At 41.6% G+C, this 12754-nt stretch overlaps 1 protein-coding gene across 1 annotated transcript in view; it reads left to right on the top strand.

The window, feature by feature from the left end:
• Positions 1-7501: 7501 nt before the first annotated feature.
• Positions 7502-12754, top strand: part of LOC142923323 (uncharacterized) — a gene marked incomplete at its 3' end in the record, with an annotated part of 8656 nt that continues 3403 nt past the window's right edge. Inside the window, exon 1 of the mRNA XM_076064391.1 lies at positions 7502-7549. Coding sequence (XP_075920506.1) covers positions 7502-7549 — 48 coding nt within the window. The remainder of the gene's footprint in view (positions 7550-12754) is intronic.

Below are 12754 nucleotides of genomic sequence, written 5' to 3'. Positions count from 1 at the left end.
CAGGTATAATATTGTAATGTTTAGTAGTCTAGTTTATAACATAGTTGTAACGAAGCACAGGACAGAGAAGTGCATCGTGGCCGTTTCTCTCCCCTCCTCCGTTCCGAATATCGATGGACTCGTCCGTCTGAACAAAGCTCGCCGCTTTCCGTGGTGCTAACGTTGAGGACAAATAAACCGCCACTTTTTACGACGTGGAATTGTAACGTATAGTGACTTATTGTTAGTAGCTCAGCTGATTGGAGAGTATATTGAGAATATTGATGTAGTTTATATTTTAGTTTTTTTTATCAGTTTACTATATGGTATTCATTATATATTGTAGTTTATACCCAGTTACTTAATGTTAATAGCTCAACTTATTGGAGAATATATCGAGTACATTGATTATATTGATGTAGTTTATAATTAGTTCTTTCACATCGGTTTATTGTATGATAGTTGGGTAGTTGCAGTTGTTTAGCGTTAATATACTAAATGACTCTGTTGATATGTAAACTCTGACTTTAACATAGCCACTTCCATGACCAGTTACATGCTAATTCCTCACATTAACATGACGCTAATCTACCAGTTACATGCTAATTTCTCACCTTAACATCCTGATAATCTCTTAGTACCTTTCAGTCTAATGTTTAATATAATTTATTTGGTTGTATATAGTATCGTAATTGTATAGTGAATATACAGCAGTGTGGTACACAGTAGGGTTGGTAAAATAATACATAGTGTAATATTACAAGTCTAATGTTTTTATAATCTAAGGTATAGGGTATTGTATAGTAACGCATTGTATAATTCAATGTTGGGGTCTGCTAATGGCAGTTTATAATATAAAGATTAGTTGGAGGCATATTATACCAATTTTTTCGACATAGAAGTGTAATGTATAATGATTTATTGTTAGTAGCTCAGCTTAGTGGAGAATATATTGAGTACATTGATTATATTGATGTAGTATATATTTAGTTCTTTCACATCGGTTTATTGTATGATAGTTGGGTAGTTGCAGTTCTTTAGCGTCAATATACTAAATGCCTCTGTTGATATGTAAACTCTGACTTTAACATAGCCACTTCCATGACCAGTTACATGCTAATTCCTCACTATAACATCATGCTAATCTCCCAGTTACATGCTAATTTATGACTTTAACATCCTGCTAATCTCTCACATTAACACAGCTACTTCAATGCTAAATTATTCTGTTGATATGTAAACTCCTTTGTCTAGGCTCTCTCCTCCCACCCAGCTTAAAAGACGCTGCCAAGCTTAGCAGTGTTCATTAAGACGATGTCTTTCAGACAGTTCTGTTTCTTCACCTGAGGAAGGCTGCTTGTGTTGTGGCCGAAACTTCGTGAGAATTTTATTTGATTATTTCCCTTTTACGTGATTTTACCAAAAGAACCAAGAATGTGATTTGCTTGCTTAGTTGAGCAATCTTTGGAGGAATATAATCAACCTGGCTATGTGTTAATTGTGTGTTGACCAAGTCTCTGTGTTGCATTGGATTACATTTCTAAATTTTACTCAGTTTTATTATTGTGCTTTCTCTGTGTGTGCGCTCGTGTTATTATTATTTACTGCAATCACCAAAGCTCCAAATCTCTCATTGACACAAGGCCATAATTATAATATATTATAATAATTATAATATATATTGGGGGACACACATCCCCCCCAATAATCAAATATGCTCAAAATGTCCCCCCCCCAATATATTTCTATAAAAAATATTTTTTTTAAATAATAATTGCTATGCTATGTTAATAAAAAAACAATTTGCTAAACCTTGGCCACAAAATCTGGACTTGTCTTCATATAGCAATGCATAGATTTCTGTTAATATGATTGCGTTGTACTTTATGAATCCCTGATCTCTGCCATTACATACTATGAAACAAGAAAAGGTAAAAAAAGTGAAAACAGAGCAATGTAATACAATACACTCTTAGACATTATTGTATCAAATAAAACAAATTCCATCCCACGTGTTAGTGAAATTTGTTAATATTTTAATCAGGAAATGGCAGGAAATTAGTTTTCAAATTTACATTTTTTTCTGGGGGGGGACCCCAGACCCCCTGCAAGATTTGGTCCCCCCCAATGTTGACTCCATGGCTACGGCCTTGCATTGACTTGCTCATTTCTCTACCCCCCCTCTCTCTCTATTTAAGGCCTCGACACAGAGGCGTTGTATCTCTGTGTGCCTATGCGTGTATCTCTCTCTGTGTGTCTCTGTGTTATCTCTCTCTGTCTATGTGTCTCCGTGTCTGTGTTTTGTCTCTCTCTCAAATTGAGCAATCTTTGGAAGAACGTTATCAACCAGGTGGGGTGTTCTTGACTGTTACGTTAGCCGACTCTCTGTGTTGTATTGCAATACGTTTCTAAGTTTTCTAGGTTTGTTTTCTCTTTCACTTGTACCTGATGATGATTGCTTGTGTTGCAATCGAAACGTCGTATGCTATTTGCGCACAGCGATGGTGTACGGTGCTTTTTGTGGAATATTTTTGCTGTTTTTCCCTGGATTTCTGTTTGCACAGTCACATAGTCACTTCAAGATGTTTTCTTGTTCATGTTTTTGTTTTTTATACTCTTTGGTTTTATTCGGTAAAGTCACGTAGGTAAAAAATAAAACAACAAAAATCACGACGTTTCGGCCACAACACAAGCGGCCTTCATAAGGTGAAGGGACCAGACTGCCTCCAAGACAGTGCTGGAGTGAAACAGAGCCAGGCTCAGACCACGGCTTTTAAGCTGTGTTTGTTTTTGTTTGTTGCGTTTGCACCCAATTCAAGAGGCAAATGGCTCACAGGGCTATACCAAATAAATTAAACTGAAACTATAATTTAATTTATTTAATTTTTTCTACGTGGTTTTACCGAAAGAACCAAAGAGTATCTTGCTTTAGTTTTAATTTCTCTTCACCTAGCTCGCTACTTTGTAACTTTCTAGATATTTTGCTTGGACATGGCCTAAACGGTAAAATAGCACCACACAGCGTTTACAGAAAGCAAACGCACACACTGATGCCTATCTGAATGCAGAATCACATCATCATCCAGCTCAGAAATCCTCTCTTATCAAGACGCTCATACATTGGGCTAAAACAGTGTCAGATGGTGAGAGTCTAGTGAGAGAGATTAAACACGCTAAAGACGCACTACGACAGAATGGCTACAATAATGCTCAAATTAACAGAGCACTGAATGCCAAATCACGATCGCAAAGCAATACTGCTGAAAGCGACCAGATTGTTAAAACAATAAAAATTCCATATATCTTAGGAGTAACTGACAAATTAGCCCGTGTTTTGCAAAAGCAAAACATTACAGTAAGATTTGGTACAGTACACAAAATTCAAAAACTAGTATCTTGCACTAAAGACGCATTACCTAAACTATCAACAGAAGGTGTATATCGGATTAATTGTTCATGTGGCAGCTGCTACATTGGGCAGACGGGACGTAACATCAGCGTAAGACTAAAAGAACATCAGAGAAATATTAAATTATCTCAAACACAACTGTCGGCAGTGGCAGAACATGCTTGTCAACAAGGACACTCAATTGATTTTGACAATGTTGCAGTGGTGTGTAAAACTAATTATTACTGGCAAAGACTAATTAGAGAATCCATTGAAATTGAGAGGAACAAGAATAACTTTAATTGCTCTGACAGCTACCGGCTTAGTGTGGCCTGGAAGCGTATTATTAAATAATACACATTACATTTTGATTTAAAGAATTACTAATCTACAACTCATTACTAATCACAACCAATGACTGATTACTAATCGATTATATAATTACAATACCCCCCCCCTCCGCCTCTAATCACTGGACCTGATATGAGTTAAGTGATGACGTCACCCTGCTGCGCTATATAAAACCGGGAGCAAGCAAGGGCTTTACCATTCTGGTGAATTGCCCGATGATGCTGGATGTATTTACCAGCGAAACGTCGTGCTACTCAAACTGTAAATGTGGATTCACTCTTCAACACACCGGTGGGCTAAAGTAGTGAATTATTTGTCTTTTGCCAACGTGACACTTTTTTTGCTGATTGGCCGTGTCGGGTGGTGGAGGGTTACGACACATTTATAAATAAACGCGATCTAACCCAAAAACCTTTATTATGAACTTTGTTTTGTTTAAAATATTCACAGTTTTTTTTATTTTTTTACACTGTGTGCGTGTGTACACACACACCGTGTACACTGTGTACACACACAGTGCACATAGTGTACACACACACACACAGTGTACACACACACACACAATGTACACACACACAGTGTACACACACACACAGTGTACACGGTGTGTGTGTACACACACACCGTGTACACTGTGTACACACACAGTGTACATAGTGTACACACACACACACAGTGTACACACACACAGTGCACACTGTGTACACACACAGTGCACACTGTGTACACACACACAGTGCACACTGTGTACACACACACACACACGCAGTGTACACACACACACACGCAGTGTACACACACACACAATGTACACACACACAGTGTACACACACACACAGTGTACACTGTGTGCGTGTGTACACACACACCGTGTACACTGTGTACACACACAGTGTACATAGTGTACACACACACACACAGTGTACACACACACACAGTGTACACACACAGCGTGTACACTGTGTACACACACAGTGTACATAGTGTACACACACACACACGCAGTGTACACAGTGTGCGTGTGTACACACACACCGTGTACACTGTGTACACACACAGTGTACATAGTGTACACACACACACACAGTGTACACACACACAGTGTACACACACACACAGTGTACACTGTGTGCGTGTGTACACACACACCGTGTACACTGTGTACACACACTGTGTACATAGTGTACACACACACACACAGTGTACACACACACGCAGTGTACACACACACCGTGTACACTGTGTACACACACACACAGTGTACACACACAGTGTACACACACAGTGTACACACACACACAGTGTACACACACACACACAGTGTACACACACACAGTGTATACACACACACACCGTGTACACACACAGTGTACATAGTGTACACACACACACACAGTGTACACACACACACAGTGTACACACACAGTGTACACACACACACACAGTGTACACACACACACAGTGTACACACACAGTGTACACACACAGTGTACACACACACAGTGTACACACACACACAGTGTACACACACACCGTGTACACTGTGTACACACACAGTGTATACACACACACAGTGTACACACACACACAGTGTATACACACACAGTGTACACACACAGTGTACACTGTGTGTGTACACTGTGTACACACACACAGTGTACACACACACAGTGTACACACACAGTGTACACACACAGTGTACACCGTGTACACACACAGTGTACACACACAGTGTACACACACACACAGTGTACACACACAGTGTACACTGTGTACACACACACAGTGTACACAGTGTGTGTGTGTACACACACACTGTGTACACACACACAGTGTACACACACAGTGTACACCGTGTACACACACAGTGTACACACACAGTGTACACACACACACAGTGTACACACACACAGTGTACACACACACAGTGTACACACAGTGTACACACACACAGTGTACACACACACACAGTGTACACACACACAGTGTACACACAGTGTACACACACACAGTGTACACACACACAGTGTACACACAGTGTACACACACACAGTGTACACACACACACAGTGTACACACACACAGTGTACACACAGTGTACACACACACAGTGTACACACACACAGTGTACACACAGTGTACACACACACAGTGTACACACACACACAGTGTACACACACACAGTGTACACACAGTGTACACACACACAGTGTACACACACACAGTGTACACACAGTGTACACACACACAGTGTACACACACACACAGTGTACACACACACAGTGTACACACAGTGTACACACACACAGTGTACACACACACAGTGTACACACAGTGTACACACACACAGTGTACACACACACACAGTGTACACACACACAGTGTACACACAGTGTACACACACACAGTGTACACACACACAGTGTACACACAGTGTACACACACACAGTGTACACACACACACAGTGTACACACACACAGTGTACACACAGTGTACACACACACAGTGTACACACACACAGTGTACACACAGTGTACACACACACAGTGTACACACACACACAGTGTACACACACACAGTGTACACACAGTGTACACACACACAGTGTACACACACACAGTGTACACACAGTGTACACACACACAGTGTACACACACACACAGTGTACACACACACAGTGTACACACAGTGTACACACACACAGTGTACACACACACAGTGTACACACAGTGTACACACACACAGTGTACACACACACACAGTGTACACACACACAGTGTACACACAGTGTACACACACACAGTGTACACACACACAGTGTACACACACACAGTGTACACACACACAGTGTACACACACAGTGTACACTGTGTGTGTACACACACAGTGTACACACACACAGTGTACACACACACAGTGTATACACACACACACTGTACACCGTGTACACACACAGTGTACACACACAGTGTACACACACACAGTGTACACACACAGTGTACACACACACAGTGTACACACACACAGTGTACACACACACACCGTGTGTACACTGTGTGTACACACACCGTGTACACAGTGTACACGGTGTGGTGCCACCACAGCGGAGCAGCTCGGTCGGCGCTACCCCCTCCACACCCCCCCCCCTCCGCCCCCCCAACACGAACGCGCCCCCCACTAAACACTCACATGCACCCCCGTAGGGTCTCGAGAGGGATCACCTGGTACGATGGGGTTCTCACCCGAGGACTCCACTAGCAGGGACGTTCCACGGTTTCCCCGGAGCAGGAAATTGGCTGAGCCCCCCAGACCGGATTACATGGCGCCCCCCCCCCCCCCCCCCCCCAAAAAAAGGGGGCCATAGAGCTTTACAGGCCGGCCGCGATGAAGCGTTCACAACACGGGGGGATGGGAACTTCAGCCGGCACCCAGCGACAGGGTAAACAGTTGGGGTGGGAGGGAAAAGCCCCCAGGCAGATGAGAGTTGACTTAAGTGGGAGGGAGCGAGGGGATTATCGGTGAGTCACCGGCGAGGAACGCAGGCACAGAGACAATGGGAAGGGGGGGGGGGGGATGACGCGACTCCCCCCCCCCCCCCCCTAATGGCAAGAGCGCTCAAAACGGCCGCAAAGAGGATTCGATTGGATGCTCGGGATGATGTTATGTGACCCCGGGGGTTAACGGGCTTTGGGGACATAAAGGGGGGGGGGGCAGGAGGGGGCGGATTGTGTCAGAGTCCTTCTGGCGGGAGAGACCAGCCGCCCTCGGCGTCCGAGCGGCGCATGCAGGGTGGAGCTGGAAAGGATCCCCAAGGTCGGGCAGCTGAAGAGGTGAGTGGGCACGGGGAAGGGGGGGGGGGGCCATCCCAGCCCGGCTCGCGGTCGCCTCGAGCTTGGGGGGCTCGAGGCACTCTGCGACGTTCAGGTGACAGGAGGTTATCCGCAGTCCGCAGGGTGGTGGCCGGAGGGGGCCATAAACGGGGGTCCCTGTTCACTCCGGGAAATACATCTAGGGTAGTGTGCAGTGTAGTAGTGTGTGTAGTAGTGTGTGTAGTAGTGTGTGTAGTAGTGTATAGTGTAGTGGTGTGTAGTGTATAGTGTAGTGTATAGTAGTGTAGTAGTGCATAGTGTAGTGTATAGTAGTGTGTAGTGTAGTAGTGTGTAGTATAGTAGTGTGTAGTGTATCGTAGTGTAGTGTATTGCAGTGTGTAGTAGTGTATAGTGTAGTGCGTAGTGTATAGTGTAGTGCATAGTGTAGTGTAGTAGTGCATAGTGTAGTGTAGTAGTGTGTAGTATAGTAGTGTGTAGTGTAGTGTATCGTAGTGTATAGTAGTGTGTAGTGTAGTGTGTAGTAGTGTAGTGTATAGTAGTGTGTATTGTAGTGTATAGTAGTGTGTATTGTAGTGTATAGTAGTGTGTAGTGTAGTGTATAGTAGAGTGTATTGTAGTGTAGTGTATAGTGTAGTGTATAGTAGTGTGTAGTGTATAGTAGTGTGTAGTGTAGTGTATAGTAGTGTGTAGTGTATAGTAGTGTTAACTACGCGCTGTTGCGTAACCTGCATTGCCACCAGGGCGGTGCAGCATTACCCCTGGGTACAACGGTTGGGGTCAGTCGAGGTGAAACGGATCGTGGCCAGGGTTTGGTGCGAACCAATCAGACGGTTCCACGTGGGAATGTGTGATTGGTTCTACCTGGCCACGAAGGGGTATAAGACGGGTGACCCAACAGACCTCGGGGAGTTCTCTCCCTGCACGAAGACAGAAGACTGGGCTGGAGCCTAGCTAGGACCCTGGACCAGCCTTCCAGCCCTTCTAAGGGCTAAGGCTCGGCATACCCAGTGGTCAGGACCCACCGGGCCAGCGGTGGGTCAGATAGCCTCCCCTAGGTCCTAGCCGGAGGACTAGGATAGCGGTAGACGTGTGAGTCCCGCCAAGTCCGGAGGCTGTACCTCCCTAGGGTATTGGGTGAGGGGACCGAATATCCCTCTGTGTGGTGTGTTAAGGAGTGTATGAGGAAATAATACAATAAACAGAGTGTGCCTCAAATTTTGATTTAAAGCTTTCGTGACTGCAATGATTCATCTTCTTTGGTTCTTTCTTTACCGAAAGAACCAAAGAAAAAGAGTGTGCCTCCTAAAGAAGTCTGCTCGTCCTTACAACACTACAGTAGTGTAGTGTATAGTGTAGTGTATAGTAGTATAGTGTAGTGTGTAGTGTATAGTAGTATAGTGTAGTGTATAGTAGTGTAGTGTATGGTAGTGTAGTGTATAGAAGTCTAGTGTATAGAAGTGTATAGTAGTGTAGTGTATGGTAGTGTAGTGTATAGAAGTCTAGTGTATAGAAGTGTATAGTAGTGTAGTGTATGGTAGTGTAGTGTATAGAAGTCTAGTGTATAGAAGTGTATGGTAGTGTAGTGTATAGTATACTAGTGTAGTGTATAGTAGTGTTGTATAGTGTAGTGTATATTAGTGTTGTATAGTGTAGTGTATAGTAGTGTTGTATAGTGTAGTGTATAGTAGTGTTGTATAGTGTAGTGTATATTAGTGTTGTATAGTGTAGTGTATAGTAGTGTTGTATAGTGTAGTGTATATTAGTGTTGTATAGTGTAGTGTATAGTAGTGTATAGTAGTGTTGTATAGTAGTGTTGTATAGTGTAGTGTATAGTAGTGTTGTATAGTGTAGTGTATAGTAGTGTTGTATAGTGTAGTGTATAGTAGTGTAGTGTATAGTGTAGTGTATAGTAGTGTTGTATAGTGTAGTGTATAGTAGTGTTGTATAGTGTAGTGTATAGTAGTGTTGTATAGTGTGTATAGTAGTGTTGTATAGTGTAGTGTATAGTAGTGTTGTATAGTGTGTATAGTAGTGTTGTATAGTGTGTATAGTAGTGTTGTATAGTGTGTATAGTAGTGTTGTGTATAGTAGTGTTGTATAGTGTAGTGTATAGTAGTGTTGTATAGTGTAGTGTATAGTAGTGTTGTGTAGTGTATAGTAGTGTTGTATAGTGTAGTGTATAGTAGTGTTGTATAGTGTAGTGTATAGTAGTGTTGTATAGTGTAGTGTATAGTAGTGTTGTATAGTGTAGTGTATAGTAGTGTTGTATAGTGTAGTGTATAGTAGTGTTGTATAGTGTAGTGTATAGTAGTGTTGTATAGTGTAGTGTATAGTAGTGTTGTATAGTGTAGTGTATAGTAGTGTTGTATAGTGTAGTGTATAGTAGTGTTGTATAGTGTAGTGTATAGTAGTGTTGTATAGTGTAGTGTATAGTAGTGTTGTATAGTGTAGTGTATAGTAGTGTTGTATAGTGTAGTGTATAGTAGTGTTGTATAGTGTAGTGTATAGTAGTGTTGTATAGTGTAGTGTATAGTAGTGTTGTATAGTGTAGTGTATAGTAGTGTTGTATAGTGTAGTGTATAGTAGTGTTGTATAGTGTAGTGTATAGTAGTGTTGTATAGTGTAGTGTATAGTAGTGTTGTATAGTGTAGTGTATAGTAGTGTTGTATAGTGTAGTGTATAGTAGTGTTGTATAGTGTAGTGTATAGTAGTGTTGTATAGTGTAGTGTATAGTAGTGTTGTATAGTGTAGTGTATAGTAGTGTTGTATAGTGTAGTGTATAGTAGTGTTGTATAGTGTAGTGTATAGTAGTGTTGTATAGTGTAGTGTATAGTAGTGTTGTATAGTGTAGTGTATAGTAGTGTTGTATAGTGTAGTGTATAGTAGTGTTGTATAGTGTAGTGTGATAGTAGTGTTGTATAGTGTAGTGTGTATAGTAGTGTTGTATAGTGTAGTGTGTATAGTAGTGTTGTATAGTGTAGTGTGTATAGTAGTGTTGTATAGTGTAGTGTGTATAGTAGTGTTGTATAGTGTAGTGTGTATAGTAGTGTTGTATAGTGTAGTGTGTATAGTAGTGTTGTATAGTGTAGTGTGTATAGTAGTGTTGTATAGTGTAGTGTGTATAGTAGTGTTGTATAGTGTAGTGTGTATAGTAGTGTATAGTAGTGTTGTATGTGTAGTGTATAGTAGTGTTGTATAGTGTAGTGTGTATAGTAGTGTTGTATAGTGTAGTGTGTATAGTAGTGTTGTATAGTGTAGTGTGTATAGTAGTGTTGTATAGTGTAGTGTGTATAGTAGTGTTGTATAGTGTAGTGTGTATAGTAGTGTTGTATAGTGTAGTGTGTATAGTAGTGTTGTATAGTGTAGTGTGTATAGTAGTGTTGTATAGTGTAGTGTGTATAGTAGTGTTGTATAGTGTAGTGTGTATAGTAGTGTTGTATAGTGTAGTGTGTATAGTAGTGTTGTATAGTGTAGTGTGTATAGTAGTGTTGTATAGTGTAGTGTGTATAGTAGTGTTGTATAGTGTAGTGTGTATAGTAGTGTTGTATAGTGTAGTGTGTATAGTAGTGTTGTATAGTGTAGTGTGTATAGTAGTGTTGTATAGTGTAGTGTGTATAGTAGTGTTGTATAGTGTAGTGTGTATAGTAGTGTTGTATAGTGTAGTGTGTATAGTAGTGTTGTATAGTGTAGTGTGTATAGTAGTGTTGTATAGTGTAGTGTGTATAGTAGTGTTGTATAGTGTAGTGTGTATAGTAGTGTTGTATAGTGTAGTGTGTATAGTAGTGTTGTATAGTGTAGTGTGTATAGTAGTGTTGTATAGTGTAGTGTGTATAGTAGTGTTGTATAGTGTAGTGTGTATAGTAGTGTTGTATAGTGTAGTGTGTATAGTAGTGTTGTATAGTGTAGTGTGTATAGTAGTGTTGTATAGTGTAGTGTGTATAGTAGTGTTGTATAGTGTAGTGTGTATAGTAGTGTTGTATAGTGTAGTGTGTATAGTAGTGTTGTATAGTGTAGTGTGTATAGTAGTGTTGTATAGTGTAGTGTGTATAGTAGTGTTGTATAGTGTAGTGTGTATAGTAGTGTTGTATAGTGTAGTGTGTATAGTAGTGTTGTATAGTGTAGTGTGTATAGTAGTGTTGTATAGTGTAGTGTGTATAGTAGTGTTGTATAGTGTAGTGTGTATAGTAGTGTTGTATAGTGTAGTGTGTATAGTAGTGTTGTATAGTGTAGTGTGTATAGTAGTGTTGTATAGTGTAGTGTGTATAGTAGTGTTGTATAGTGTAGTGTGTATAGTAGTGTTGTATAGTGTAGTGTGTATAGTAGTGTTGTATAGTGTAGTGTGTATAGTAGTGTTGTATAGTGTAGTGTGTATAGTAGTGTTGTATAGTGTAGTGTGTATAGTAGTGTTGTATAGTGTAGTGTGTATAGTAGTGTTGTATAGTGTAGTGTGTATAGTAGTGTTGTATAGTGTAGTGTGTATAGTAGTGTTGTATAGTGTAGTGTGTATAGTAGTGGTGTGTAGTGTAGTGTGTATAGTAGTGGTGTGTAGTGTAGTGTATAGTAGTGGTGTGTAGTGTAGTGTATAGTAGTGTTTAGTGTATAGTAGTGTAGTGTATAGTAGTGTATAGTGTATAGTAGTCGCGCAGCGCAGCCAATCAGGCGCCTGCCTTTAGACTCGCGTCCCTTGCCTGGAGCGTCCGTCACGTCTCCACCCATAGTGCCCAGGAGCTTGACCCTTCCGTTTTGCTCTTCACACCCGAGTGTCCCAAAAACTCTGCCGTGCCACCGATGCCTAACCCAGCAGGTGTCCGCGTTCTTCGCACAGGAGTTCATAGTTCAGCCCATCACAGATACGACGTCACCGCTCACTTGCCGTGCAGTGGATTTTATCCATTTCCCCCCCCCGCTCGCCGCCAAAATACAAAAGTCTATTTTGATAATTTTTTCATTGTGTACAGTATGGGAGGTACCAACGTGCCAAATTTCAAGCGTGTTGCATGTCGGGAAGTACTCTAAACATTTCGACCGGACAACAACAACAACAACAACGACCGCCATTCGCCACTAAGTGGCGGTGACGTCACCACGACGCTTGTGCCAGGCTATGTGCACCTTGAGGCTATCATGTGAAGTGTCGAACGCCCGCTGGCAGGAGGTCACGGGGCAGACCCAGCAGGTGCCACGGGTCGACTGACTGAGATGACC

The sequence above is a fragment of the Petromyzon marinus genome, unplaced genomic scaffold (genome assembly GCF_048934315.1).
Source record: "Petromyzon marinus isolate PM22_M1 ecotype Great Lakes invasive population unplaced genomic scaffold, UKy_Petmar_22M1.pri1.0 PM_Scaffold_418, whole genome shotgun sequence".
Lineage (NCBI taxonomy): Eukaryota > Metazoa > Chordata > Hyperoartia > Petromyzontiformes > Petromyzontidae > Petromyzon > Petromyzon marinus.
This window is presented reverse-complemented; position numbering and strand designations above follow the sequence as displayed.